This window comes from Lycium ferocissimum, chromosome 10, assembly GCF_029784015.1.
Source record: "Lycium ferocissimum isolate CSIRO_LF1 chromosome 10, AGI_CSIRO_Lferr_CH_V1, whole genome shotgun sequence".
Taxonomy (NCBI): domain Eukaryota; kingdom Viridiplantae; phylum Streptophyta; class Magnoliopsida; order Solanales; family Solanaceae; genus Lycium; species Lycium ferocissimum.
In genome coordinates, this window is record NC_081351.1 from 27,929,362 (window position 1) to 27,944,484 (window position 15,123).

General features: G+C 35.1%; 2 protein-coding genes across 2 annotated transcripts; one reads left to right on the forward strand and one right to left on the reverse strand.

Annotated features, from left to right (window-relative positions):
- Positions 1–336: 336 nt before the first annotated feature.
- Positions 337–3,326, forward strand: LOC132033155 (V-type proton ATPase subunit c1). Its single transcript, XM_059423043.1, has 3 exons — positions 337–516; positions 1,359–1,644; positions 2,905–3,326. The coding sequence occupies exons 1-3, from the start codon at positions 441–443 to the stop codon at positions 3,035–3,037; spliced, it is 495 nt and encodes a 164-aa protein (XP_059279026.1). The 5' UTR covers positions 337–440; the 3' UTR covers positions 3,038–3,326.
- Positions 3,327–7,878: 4,552 nt separating this feature from the next.
- On the reverse strand, positions 7,879–11,544 carry LOC132033156 (probable LRR receptor-like serine/threonine-protein kinase At4g36180). Its single transcript, XM_059423044.1, has one exon. The coding sequence runs from the start codon at positions 11,464–11,466 to the stop codon at positions 8,140–8,142; it is 3,327 nt and encodes a 1,108-aa protein (XP_059279027.1). The 5' UTR covers positions 11,467–11,544; the 3' UTR covers positions 7,879–8,139.
- Between the last annotated feature and the right edge of the window lie 3,579 nt (positions 11,545–15,123).

Here is a 15,123-nt window from a genome sequence, read left to right on the forward strand (position 1 = left end):
TTCTACGAAACTCTGCCTTGTGAAAGTAGGCCTACTTTGCCCGAATAGGCTTATTTTTGCTACAAAACTCTGCCTTGTGAAATTATTATTATTTTTTAACTGAATCTGGATTCAAACCCAGAACCTCAGGGTATTTTAGGCGAAGCAACCAGCAATTTGAGGGCCAAAAATTAAAAACCAGCCCCCAATAAGGACAATCCGCAATCATGCAAATTGCCCTCCTAAATTGGGTTACGCCCATACACATTCCTTTAGCCACAATCCCATATCTAGCTCCAGTCGTGGACAGTTGACCATCGCACATGTTTTTAAGACAAGAAACATTTTTAGATCAATCAATCGTAAACTGAGAACCAGACATTCACAAACTCCTCAGATTATCAATTAACAAACACTCTCTTCTTTCTCAGATCACAAAATCAATTCAAAGACAAAAAAAAATGTCGACTTTTAGCGGCGATGAAACGGCACCGTTTTTTGGCTTCCTTGGCGCTGCAGCTGCCTTAGTCTTCTCCTGTAATAAACTCTTCCCATCCTATTTCAATTTTCCATTAGATCTATAATAGTATGATTTTTCCTTTTTTTTTTTAAAAAAAAAAAAAATCTAAATCTAGTAGTCGTATTATTACTCGTGTAATTTCTTGTCCTTCGATTTCTGCTATTATCTGTTGTTTCTTGTACTTCGATTATCCTATTAATTTGTGGTAGTTACGGCTTCTTTTTTTCCAGACTACTCCATCACGCTTTTTAAATATTTTATCTAGAATATGATTTATCCCTTTTTTTTTAAAAAAATCTAGTAGTCGTAGTATTACTCTTGTAGTTTCTTGTCATTCGATTTCTGTTGTTTCTTGAACTTCGATTATCGTATTAATTTGTGGTAGTTATGCCTCTTTTTTTTAGATCATGCTTTTTAAAGTATATTGCTATGGCTTTTTTGCTCTCGTTATTTCTTTTTTGTATTACTTTGAATTCCATGTCCTTGTGCCTAGCAGTGGCGTATGTAGCATTATAACTGGGGGTTCAATTGAACCCCTAACTTTTGACGCCGATCATAAATTTATGTGTAAAATATTATTAAAATTATAATAAATAGTAGATAGGAACCCATGACTTTAAAAATATAATGGGTTCAATTCTAAAGTCTTAATATTGAACTCATTGAATTTAAATCCCGGATCCGCTTCTGGTGCCAAGGGTCTACCGTAAGTAGCCTCTCTATCTCCCAAGGTAGGGGTAAGGTCTGCATACACTCTACCCTCCCCAGACCCCACTTTGTGGGATTACACTGGGTGTGTTGTTGTTGTAAAGCATCTAAATCTAATTCTGTTTTATTCTTCATTTTTTTGTTAATTTAGGTATGGGTGCAGCTTATGGTACAGCGAAAAGTGGGGTAGGTGTAGCATCGATGGGTGTTATGCGACCAGAATTAGTGATGAAGTCTATTGTGCCAGTTGTTATGGCTGGAGTTTTGGGTATTTATGGATTAATTATTGCTGTGATTATTAGTACTGGGATTAACCCTAAAACAAAGTCGTATTATCTATTTGATGGATATGCTCACCTTTCATCTGGTCTGGCTTGTGGTCTTGCTGGCCTTTCTGCTGGTATGGCTATTGGAATCGTTGGCGATGCTGGTGTTAGGTATATCTTGCTACTTATGCTAATTTTATGTATCATGTTTAATCGGCGTGTTATCTTTAAATACAAATTATTTAGGATTGGAATAAGATATGGGTGAACATTGCGGAATGAATGTAGAGAGATCATAAAGATAGAGTAAACGATTCGTGGAGAGGGATCCCAAGTATTTTGATATTGCATAGTTTGTTGGTTGATTGTGTTTAATTATATGCGGGTATTGGATTAAATGATTAAATGTAAAGAGTATGTGGATTTGGATCTTTACTCAATTTATCACGATTTTGTTACCTTTTGGAGTTTCTTGTAATGATCTGTCTGGATTTACTAGCCAAGCTTTTAGTCATTTCGGGTTGTTCTTTATTGAAAGTTTCTTCCTTTTAAGGATTTTCATTAAATGAGTAATGGTGAATTGTGTATTTGGGTGAGAGATTTAAGGATAACGACGGCTGTGGGTTGTTTCTTTAACTTAGGTCTCATTGCAAATTCCTCAATCTTTACTTGCATGTGGTTGACTGTTACAAGAATAATAGATGACTTTTTGTAAGTAAATAGGTCCTGGGTGAGTGATTCTGTTTAAGGACTATAGAACCGTTCTTCATGACTTGATTGGATGATTGGTGTAGACGGGGGAATGTGCAAAAGGGGCGCACTGGAGAGTGGTGGTTGTAAAATTGGGCTATAGCAGTTCTGCATGTTGGGGTTGGAATGAGAGATATGAGACAAAATTCACCTTTAAAGATTTTCTTTTCTTGGTCTCAAGAGAACTTCTAGGGCGGCTTTGTTCTAGTGGTAAGAGCACAACCCATGATGTATGGGCTAGGCGCACATCACGGGTTCAAACCCCATTGCAGGCTTTGTATTCAAGTGGAGAGGTGTGTATGGGTAGGTCTGTTATCCTCCGAGTTTCGCACCGTAAGACACTGGCCTCAGGGATTTCTATTTCATCAGAAAAAGGAAAAAAGAAAAGGGGCTTCAGGTCATCTCCTTATTGTTGCTTTGCTATCAGACTTATGGGCCTGGTGGCTTAACTGAGTATATGTAATGTTGGAGTTTCATGTTGTAGTCGTGGTGTGTAGACTTTGTTGGTTAACTAATGTATGGTTGATACTCACAACTTCACTGCTCTTTCTTTAGACCTCCTAGTTTAGCATATTCCCTTTTGTTATCTAGCTTCATATAACTTCTTCATTTATGTGAAGGAGCTTTCCTTACTTGAGGTGAGAGGAGAGACCATTTAATTGAGTGTTTCTTTGTTTGCAGGGCTAATGCACAGCAGCCAAAGCTTTTTGTTGGGATGATTCTGATTCTTATTTTTGCTGAAGCCTTGGCTCTTTACGGCCTTATTGTCGGTATTATCCTTTCTTCTCGCGCTGGTCAATCTAGAGCAGAGTAGAGAAGAGAAAGGCTTCGTCTGTTCCATAATTGTGAAGTATCTTTGTGATCTTCCTCGTTGGAAAAGCTAGTCTGGCTGTTGAATTACATTTTGTTTAGTTTTGGCCACCGAGATTGTGTATTTGATTGCTTGGCTAGAAGAATTGGTTCGTTTGTGCTGATCAGCTGTAGATTAGATCTCTCAATAAAGATATCAGGCTTTCTGATGTTCCATTTTTCAAAGACAACAATTGGATTGTTGTAAAATGTTCCATGTATTAATTTATCATAAATTTACTTTTAAGCTTTCATTTGTTTCTGGATTTCTTTGCCCTTTCTATCTCTTGATTTTTGCTACTTGGTGTCAGCTTTGGCTGGTACTATTTTTTACTCTTCTGCAGTCTGAATAATTCAGGTGACACAAATGCCTGCATTTGCATATCTACTTTAGGCGTAAAAAAGGTGATTGCATTGGGGCAATTTGCAGGATTGCCCTTCGCTGGAGGTGGTCTTTAATTTTTACCCCTCAAAATGCTTGCATATCTACTTTAGGCGTAAAAAAGGTGATTGCATTGCAGCTCATACTCTCAAATTGTGCATTGAGTATCTAATCTTCTGAACTATGAAGAGCCAACAGGCGTTCAATTCATCCAATTTCATCAGTTAGCGACTTAGCGTGGCTGTTGAATTCAAACTAACGGACACTGTCTTAGCACTTTCAATTGCTACTAGTGAATATTGCTCTTTGTGGGTTCACCAGTCTAGAAGTCTCAAGTACTTCAATACTTTCCTAAAATGTATGTGCACAATATAACAAGCCTTTAGCAGCAGTTATGATCTGCTAAAACCTGGCCATACTTTGTTTGATGAGTGCAAGTTAGTAGGCGTTTGGCCAACCCATGGTTTCAAACCAGCGTTTGGACATACGTTTGGAACCATGGTTTCAAACCCCCCAAATCATCCAAAAAGGCATGATTTGGATTTGAAATCATGATTTCAACTTTTTAAAATATAAAATTTAATCCATAAGTTTATATTTTGTAAAAAAAGATTCATAAGTTGGTAGATACTTTTAACAATTACCCTCATCAATCATTTACCAATCTCATTAACTTCCACCAACCTTTATTTATGTCTACCAACCTTTAATTTATGTGGGAAGATTATATTAAAGAGTAGTTACATTACTATTCATGTTAAATTTTCATTTTTATTGAACTAAAGTTTGATTAATTGATGTTGCATTTTTTAGACAGGCCTACTAGTAGTGTACTAATTTTGTTATAAATTATGATTTGCTCATTTGGTAAGATTATATAAGAATTGAGAATGTTTTGATAGTTTTTACAATTTGTGGGGTTTTTATGTCTATAAAAAAAAATATAACTTACAATGTTCAAATTGTATGTCCAAACACGAGTTTCAAACCATGTCCAAACGGGGCTTTAGAATGAGCACTCATAAAATTGTAAAAGCACAATCTTAAAAGATGCATCAAACTAAAGTTTTAACCTTGAGGTGAAAAGCTATATATATAGGTACTGGTTCCTTGAAGTTTCAACTTTTAACTTTAAATATTCTTCTTTCTAGGTAAGCTGACATTGCCTAGCAGGCTAGCACTCTAGCAATATTACCTTGAAGTCTAATTTAAATGAGAAAGAAATACTTGTCACATAACTAATCAAAGATAAAATCTTGAAAGTCCAATTATGAAGCTACCTTAAAGACAAACTAATGTAACTGCTTGGAGCTTCAACTTCAGGAGAAATTATGTCCAAACAGATGAATAAAGGGCCAACAAGCTATGATCATTTCGAACTTTAGAGTAAAGAAACTCCAATGGCTGAAGACCACAACATTCATGTTGATTGTCGCTTTACTTGAGTCATATTGAAATTTGTTGAATTGTGTGATCATCTCATCGAAAAACTTAAATTGTTAGAGACAATACATTTTTAACCAATGGTGACGGTGAGACTTGATATATATATTCTTATCTCATGTTTTACAATGCTACGTGATGCTACTGTAGGTCTGTATCCACATGATACGTGGAGTATAATGAATAAATATTGTATAAGATTGTTATTTTGTTGGATTATATTTCCATTTAATGTCAGGAGCAAAGCACATCTAACTAGTCATAGTTAACTATTAAAAGTTTAAATAAAAATTCACATGCTATTTATTTTTAGAGACAATACATTTTTAACCAATGGTGATGGTGAGACTTGATATATATATTCCACCACTAAAATTTATTTCCTCTCCACCACCATTACCGCCATTTGTGTTAATAGAGGTAGAGTGCAGAGCTTGGCTACCTGGCGAGCTTGAATGGTGAAGGTCAAAGTTCCGATTTTTTTTCGGCCAACTAATTAATTCATAGCCTAACGATAGATATGAAGTCGTCCTCATTTCACGTGTTTGTTATAGTTTTACTATAAGTGACCTTCTCTTATTCGTTAATTAATTGTATGCTTCATCAGCTTGAAGAATTAGGACCATTCGTTTACTAAATTCAGATTTGCTTTAGCGAGAATTGATTTTAGAACAGTTGTATTTGAAATTTTGAATGGTGAGCTTGAAGGTGAAGGTCAAAATCTAAATAAATTACTGGGCTTGTTCTCTAGTCAAATGCATGAAAATTTCACAAGTTCTTGGTGTGTGGGACTCGGTAATGGTGGCAATAGTGGTGGAGGGGAAGAGAATTATAGTACTAGTCATAGTTAACTATTAAAAGTTTAATATAAAAATTCACATGGTTATATTTAGCCCTTTTCCGTTTATTTTATTAGTTTGACGTATATAAGAATATAAGTATACTTCATTGTGTATCTTGACAGTTTGCACAAAGACGCATTAGTCCTTCAGATGCATCCTTCCAGTATGCCATTTCGACCGTTAAGCTAGTTGCTTCTTGAAACTTTCATGTATACTTCTTTTTATGAATATTAAAAGTATATAATTATAAAAACAGTAAAATACTGTATGTACGTATATGGCATAAATATCTTGTCGACTTGGGTAAATAATCTTGACTTTAAAGGACAAAGAAGTGGTGGGACTTTGTGAATAGTGGTGAATCAGAATATAAATAGGCAATAAATATTCACCATAGGTTAAAAGTTACAGCGATATAAATTTAGTGACACTGACCCATCATCTCAGTCAAGTACTTACAGATGTTGTAGCCTGTGTTCTGAAGACTCATAATTTACGTTTGAGTCAGAAATTCATAAGACTTGGTTTTATTTCAGCTTTTCTCCAGTTATCTCTATTTCTGCTCTTCTTTCATTTAGGCTTGTCCCTTTCTTAAAAAATAAGCAGAGAGGGGAAAAAATATAGTGGGGAACCTAAAATTTGATTTTTCACAGCCATTCGGGGCTCGTTTGGTACTAGGAAAGGGAAATTAATCTCGGAATTAAATTTGGAATGAGTTTATCTCACGTTTAGTTGGTATAAAATTTTGAAATAACTAATCTCGAGATTATTTATCCCACATTGATGGTGAGATAAAAATTTGAGAATAACTAATCCCAGGATAACTAATGTCGAGATAACAATCAGAGAATAACTAGTCACAGGATAACTAATCTCGAGATAACTTGTTCCCCAACCAAACGAGCCCTCAAGGGTTATTCGATTCACGGATTAATAATTATATATATATATATATATATTCTCACATGTAGACACCATTGTCTAAGGAGAAATATATTGACAACCTCTTAAACTAATAAATTACATTTAAATATTAGACATTTCTGACTCAAATTTTAAAAAAGTTTATGCGTGTGTTCTCAAATACTCATTATGAAAATGAGTTAATCATATCCTTTAATTATACGAATTAACTTCAATAGCCATAAAACCTCAGGCTTGTTCCACTTGACGTGTCTATCACCAAAAGAGGTGTCATATTTTAACTTACCTACCTAATAGGTATTTGAGAATACGCGCAAAAGCTATTTTAAAATTTAAAGAACAAGAGTCTAAGAGGAATACGTTATCACGTGATTAGGTGCTTAATTCTAACAAACTAAAATTTGAGTAACTAAAAGAATTTGCTTGCGAATTTAAAGTGCTATTAATATATTCTTATAATAAAAAAAATTATAAGAGACAATCACAATATATTTAGGATAAATTATTATCACAATAAGACACGACAGAGGACCACATAGCTGGTGAAAGCCGTAGCTTATTTCCGTAAAATCCGACGTGGTTTCTTATTTGGACCAACCAATTCCCAAATAGCAGTAGCACTACCCACCAAATTTTTTTTAAAAAAATATTAGTCCTATTTCCAAATAGTAATAGAATTTAATAAAATAAACGAGATGTACTAATGCCTGGGACTCTGTGACCCCACAATTTCCATTTTCCCATAAAATAAATAGTCTGGCTTCAGTTTTCACTGTCACATTAACGGCTACTTTCCCATTTTCCCTAATTTCCACTTGTACTTATTCTCCCTATATATTTTTATTCATTACTCTTTTGGCGGGAATTCATTTGTTGGTCCCACCTGATTCCCTGAAATCTGAATTATAAAAAAGTACACTTCCCCACTTTATTAACTACACAACATAATTAGCAGGTGTAGAATCAATTACTCTCCTTTTTCCCCTCAAAATATATTGTAGTACTCCTCTGTCTCAATTAGTATGACATGGATTGAGGAATAATCATTTAGTGTCTAATAGAAAATAAAGGTTGAGCCAGAAACCTTGAGATTATGACTACTAAGTACTAATGGTTGGTGATATCTATTGAATTGATTCCACATTTCGTTATATAATCAATGTCATTATCATGAGCACGTGCCTAATGAACTGTACATTTTCTCCCATCACAATGTTGAAGAAAGGTGAGGTCTTTATTTGTAAACACAAAAGAATCAAAGGGTTGCAACAAACATTGAGAAAGCAGACTTGAATTTAATACTTGCACACAACTAACCAACTCTAGAATGAACAATGTACAAACAATATTTTGTTTTCCTGAAGAAAAAAGAAGTTAATGACAATGAATGGAGCAATAATACATTGAAGAGATACATGCACAACATTGAACTCAGAAAATGAAGGAAATTTTCTTCCAAATTGAATTGAATTTTCATCACATTGGTGAAGGAAGAGTTGTAGGATCAGCTGAAGAGGGAATATCCGGACCAACTCGGCAGCCTTCAAGCATGAATACGATATCAGTCATCGCCGGTCTTTCTAGAGGATCAGGCATGGTACAAAGCAAACCGACTTTGATTCCCAACAAGAACTCTTCCCATTCCGATGATTCAGGATCCAATTCAAGCAAACCGGGCTCGAGCAATTCAGAAATTTGGCCTCTTTGTAGTTGTCTCTTCACCCACTTGACAATGTCCTCATCCCCATTGAACATTACTGGCTTTCTTCCTGTTAGTATCTCTAACAATACAATCCCAAAACTGTATACATCAGCTTCTTTTGTGGGTACTCCAGTTAATGTCACTTCAGGTGCTACGTAGCCGAGAGTTCCAACCGGGGTGGAAGATGTTGAAGTCTCAGCTGTGGTTGGGGTTGCTACTAGGCTTAGTTTATCTAAACCAAAATCAGAAAGATGTGCTTCGAAATCTGCATCAAACAATATGTTTTGTGGTTTGACATCGCCATGAACTATTGAAACTGAATGAAGGTAAGCTAAGCCACGAGCAATGCCAAGAGCAATCAGGTGGCGCATTGGCCAATTGAGTACATGGCCATCCTGATGAGACGCCTCTTGTAAAAGTGTGGCAAGATTTCCATTAGGCATGTAGTCGTATACAACTAGTCGAACATCAGGTGGGGGTCCCGCATAGTATCCACGAACAACAGTCAAATTGCGATGTCTGACCTTGCCAAGGGATTCAGCTTCCTTGCGGAATGTGTTCACTTCGATTGATGTATCAGGAAGGCGGCGGATGGCCAAGACCATTCCATCTGCAAAAGTGGCTTTGAATACTAAGCCATATTTTCCACGGCTTAACACATTTTCCTCATCAAATTGTCTTGTCGCTTCTAAAGTCTCTGCATAAGTGATCTTGTTGTTGAACATAACAAGCTTTGGACCTCCATTCTCTCCACTTCCACGGCCCGTTTCTCCTCCAGAGCTCCCACGGGCCGGGCTTCGCTTCTTCACTTCAGCTGCACCTCCCCTTAACCTTTTGTGCCAAAGTATAAGCCCGTAAATGTACCCACAGCAACACACTGCCATGAGAAAAGCCCCTACCGCAGCCAAAACAATGAACAAAATCAACTTCTTTCTTTTCTTTTTTCCATTATTGCACCCTGCCAATGGCTTTCCACACAAATCTTTATTCGCAGCAAATAAAGAAGGGTCCTTGAACCGAGAACCCAACGCCTCTGGAATCTCACCCTCGAGATGATTATGGGAAACATTCAAGTAGTTCAGGCTGGAAAGCACAGACAAATTCGAAGGAACTGATCCACTCAAATTATTTGAAGAGAGATCCAGCATTTCCAAGTTTGATAATCTCGACAATGACTCTGGGATTTCCTCCTTTAATCGATTCTGACCCAAATCAAGCTTCCTTAGATGAGATAAACGTGACAAATCCTTTGGAATTCGACCTGTTAAATGATTTCCTCGAAGCTCAAGCACTTGAAGGCCAGAACAGTTACCTAACTCTGCTGGAATTGAACCATTAATACCACTTTTAGACATAGAAAGAACTTTCAAGGATGTAAGAAACCCAAATGTCTTTGGAACTTGCCCGGTAAAGGCATTAGACGACAGATTCAAATATTCCAAACCAGATAAACTGCTAAAACCCTCAAGAACATCTCCAGTTAACTTGTTCTCTTGTAAAGCCACAACTTTTAGACTTGGCAACCCGAAAATCTCAAAGGGTAATTCACCAGATAGGTTTTGCTTGCTCACATCAAGAGTTGTCAGCCTCAACAAACTTCCAATACTACCCGGAATGTTCCCCAAAAACCCACAATTGCTAACATTCAAACTCTCTAACCCATGCAACCTTCCAATTTCTCTTGGAATTTCACCAGAAAACACGTTGCTAGACAAATTCAAAGTACTCAAATTGCTAAGCAACATAAGGTTCTCAGGCAAACTCCCATTCAAATTATTCATGCTCAAATCCAAAAACTCAAGCTGATAAAGACTCCCCAAACTAACCGGAATCGATCCATAAAACCGATTACCATAAAGAGACAACATTCTTAACCCTGTCAAATTACTCAAGAACGCTGGAATCAAACCCGAAAACCGATTTCCACCAAGATCAAGTATCCGTAACGAAACGAAATTCACAACACTAACAGGAATTTCACCAGTTAATGAATTGTTACTCAATCTAAGCTCTTCAAGAAACCTTAAATTCCCTATAGCATTAGTTAGAGTACCCGAAATTCCATTCCCAGACATATCAAGAACCTTCAACGACGAAAAATTCGTCAACCATTCAGGAAAAACACCATTTATGTGATTTCCGTGAAGGCTTAAAACCTCTAAAACACTTGAACACGTTGTGTTTGTGTTTCCGGGTTTAGTTAAACCCGTGAGTGAATTAAAACCCAACTCAATGATCCGAATAGAACAGAAAAATGATGTAGGGACCACCCCAGATAGTTGATTTCTTGATAATGAAATCACCTGTAAACTTGAAAGTGAACCGATTGTTGATGGGATTAGTCCCTGTAAATGATTATCACTAATACTCAAATGTATTAACGAAGAAATTTTGGATATTGCTGAAGGGATAGTTCCGTAAATTTGGTTAGAATCAAGCCAGAGATATTCTAAGTTCGTTAAACCTCCGATACTCGTCGGAATCTCACCGGAAAAACGGTTAAACGACAAGTTTAAGAGTTCAAGCTGAGAACCGGTTGAAAAGTTACCGGGAATGTTACCTGAGAGGAGATTAGAAGAAATATCAAGAAACCTGAGATTTCTAGGGACATTACCGAAGACCTGACCTGAGATGAAGTTATGAGCTAAGTTCAAAACCTGAAGATTAGTAAGGTTTGAAATTTCCAGTGGGAGTACACCGGAAAAAGAGTTGTAATGTAAGTAAACGGCACGTAGCAAAACACATTGAGCTAAAGCGCGTGGGATAGAGCCGTTAAGGTTGTTAGAATGAAGGCTTAACCTACGCAGCTGGCGTAAGTTAGCAAGCTGGGAAGTAAGGTGTCCTTTTAGTTGTAAACCAGGTAGGCGGAGTTCACGAACTCTGTTAGAGTAACAAAGAATGCCACGCCAATCACAAGGTGCTGATGATGTGGATGAATCCCAACCGTCTAATACACCAAGTGGGTCTTCTAGATTATGTTTGAATGAGATTAATGCGTTGATTTCTGTTTCGGTCACGTTATCGGAGATGGAGAAAACAGTGGCACATAGTAATGTGAGTGCTGCCACCACCACTAACGGAAGAAAAGTAGCCGTTGACATGAGAAAAAATGGTGGTGAAGCCAGGTGGGGTGGTAATGGAGGATGTGTTTGGAAGTGGGGAATAGAGGAGCGTTATGAGCAAAAATTGTTTTACAGTTTTATTTTTTAGAAGAAGAAGAAGCAGCAGCAGCACCCTGACAAGATTAACGCCATGTGTTGCACTTTGCACTGTGGCTTTGTGAAAATAAAAACAAAAGTTATACTGTAGGTGTTTACGCAAGATTGGAATAAATTTACTCTCACGGGCCCACCTTATCACGATTACCCAGTTTAGATGGTATAAAATAACTATGGGCATTGGATTATAATAATAAACGAAGATTTTTCAAATTTGTGATAAGAAATAAACGAAGATTTTTCAAATTTGTGATACGAAATACATTTTAGATGAATTTGTGGTCGTAAATTATCTTATAAAATTAAATTATTTTTAAATATAAAAAAGTGACATTTCTTTTAAACATACCAATAATGAAAGTGTGTCACATAAATCGAGACAGAGAGAGTATTAATTTATGTGGCATAGAGTCAATTTGATTAATCTTTAAGTTAAATTGGATTAAATTAATTTAATATGATAAAATTAAAAAATTGATACTATTTAAAAAAAAATACGAAAAGTACTAAGTTGCAATATACTTTGAATCTTAAAAAATAAATCGTATCACATAAATTTGGATAGAGGAAATATAATTTATTATGATTAAGTGATTTAGTAAATTAAAAATGTGGATCATTTAATTACGATTAAATATTTTCTTGCTTAAGTTATCACATTATTTTGTTGTTGTTACTTTCCGATTTTTGTGATTCTATGTAATGATTTCTGTATTATTTGTTATATCGGCTTTATTCTTGTATTTTATTTTAAAACTGCTTTGAGATGAGTTACTTGAGTTGAGAGGCTTTGGGAAACAAACATTCTACCTCCACAAAGTAGGTAAGGTCTATGTAAGTTCTACACTCCTCAAATCCCACTTGTGAGCTTATACTGGATATGTTTTTATTATTGTTGTTGTAATTATGAGTAAATAAAAGAAATTTTATATTCAAATACATAACATTTATATATAGGCTTTGAGCCGAAAGTTTACTTGAAATAATTTTTCTAGCTCCAAAATAAGGATAAGGTCAGTCAGACACTCCTGCACCCTCGCCATGGACTCCACTTTGGGTAAGTTTTTACTTTTGACCTTTGTGGGTGCCTACGGAATATTTTCTTATTTCTTTTTGCCTTTCGGTTGGTTCCGTTTCCCGTTTTACCTCTTTCCAGAAAGGTTGTCTTATTCGCAACAGTAGGAATATGGGGAGAAGTGATTTATTTATACAAAAAAAAAAAAAAAAAAAAAAATGTAATAGAACATAGATTAGATAAACGTATCCGAGGGAAGACATTCGGAGGAAAATGATCAAATTTATCCTCTAACTTTATGAATAGATGGGGTTTGATTTTCCTTTAACGCTACTAAATGAATTGAATTTGCTCATATTGAAAGGAAAAAAACTTTTCTAATGTGTGCCTTTTACAAGGGCAAATGGCCAAGTTTTCCCTTAAGTTATACATAATGAATTAGTTTTACCACTGAATTTTAAAGAACAAGTAATGATTTCAGCCGTAATAATTTCATCTTCTTCAACGCTCAGAACCTCCAACAATCTCACAACTCAAATTAATCACAAATCTTTTGTAATAAGTTTAATTTGTTAACGACTAAGATAAGAAGATAGCATTATTTTCTTTGTACTCATTAAGGGTTGAGTTTCGTCAATATCCATTTTAACATAGTACATAATATATGTACTTTTTAAATGACTCGACTTATATAATTTAGGGCTTCCTATAATTTAACTGGAAAAAGTGGAGTCTGAAAAAAAGGGTTACCTTTCTGCGGCTTTTGACAAAATAGAGTTATTATTCCTTCATTGATTGACAATATGGATGAGGTAAAAGAGCAATTGTAATGATTAAATGCGACTGGATTCTTTGTATTTTTTAGTTGAGGGTCACGTAAGGAAAGACATGTTATCAAATGTATAGTGTTCATTAAAGCCGAACTTCACTCCTTTAGCCTGATTTGTGATTATGTCCTTTAAAGTTTAGATTGATTAATAAAAAGGCATTTTTCTTTTCATTTTAGTAATCAATATCATGAATAAGGGGCCTCTTTGGTGTCCAGTTGCTTTTTTTTTTTCATCCGAAGTTCAGTAATTGCATCGGAGCCCTAATTAGCAAAAATTTTTCGCGCTTGATGTATACACCAAACCAGTAATTGCAAAACATGTGTCTTTATATATACAATTATCACTAGACCATATTTCACTTAAATTTTTAACTATTAAGGTTAACTTATGGGTTTGGTATAAACATCCGGCGTGGTAAATATCTACTGCCCCACAAGCAATCTGAATTCGCGCTAAGTAAGACCCATTAAAGAAAAAAATTACTAGCTCCATAATAAGATTTTTTTTTCATACCTAAATCTAGAACCTGATATTAATTTGATCATATTCACTGCCTCTTTCAATTCCATCACTTTTAAGATGTGAGGATGTTCAACGCAATAAACACAATTCTTTGGACCACTTTTCACCATCACGCACTACTCGAATTCTTATGGTTGGGATATGGGATGTTGAGTTGGTTTCACGTAGATATGGTTTGAAGTAGCATACATAGATGTAGTTACTAGTACAATTGATATACATTGATATCATATCTGTTACTCCCAAAATAGTCAACCATTAATTCGAACAAACCAAACACCATAACAATAGAAACATTTCCCATTATCTATAGTCTATATGGGGTTGCTTGGTTTGCCACACTAACAAAATAATTTCAGCATAAAATGTTGTATAACTAATACCGTTTAGTTGAATGTACGAGGTAAAAATAACCATCTCATAACTTAATTTAGTATTTCGTTGCTCTTTTATCGCAAATAGAGATAAATCAATTTTGTTTTCAATTTTTATATATATATATATATAAACTTTTGAATCCTCTTAAAGTAACTATGGTAGTTAAAAATTGTTGGAGGTCGTAAGTTTGATTTTTTTAATCCTTTTATTAAAATTTTAATTAATCGCCGCATAACAATTTCTCCATTATAATCATCACACATATAATCAGTCCTTGAAACAAACGACTATATTAATGATGGTATTACTCATACAATTATGTGGAATGGTACAAGACTAGTCTCTGTTTTAATGATGTACTCAAGAAAAAAACAAGAAAGATAAGATACATAATACTAAGATTAGGGTACATGATTAAGATGTTTATAAGGAGCATGCTTTGAGTGAACCAAATGACTAGACATGTCATCTCTGACAAAAGAAATGGTAATATGCTAAAGGGACAGTAATTAGGAAGAATAGCAATGAAATTGCAAAATATTCTCTAGTGATTTTGTGAACTCAACTTGTTACTGTTCAGCATTCATCTAAGTGAAAATTCCGCTTGAAACAGAAAAGCAAATAAAAACATTTCGGGATATGCGAAATTTGAAACGATATACTGCTTAAAAATTTATTAAAAATGTATTCGCACCTTATGTTTATATCAAATCAATAGATGTATGATATGTGTTTGCATATAAAAGCTTTTCACTTAACCATGATAAGTTAATATAGTTTGGTATAAACACTCAA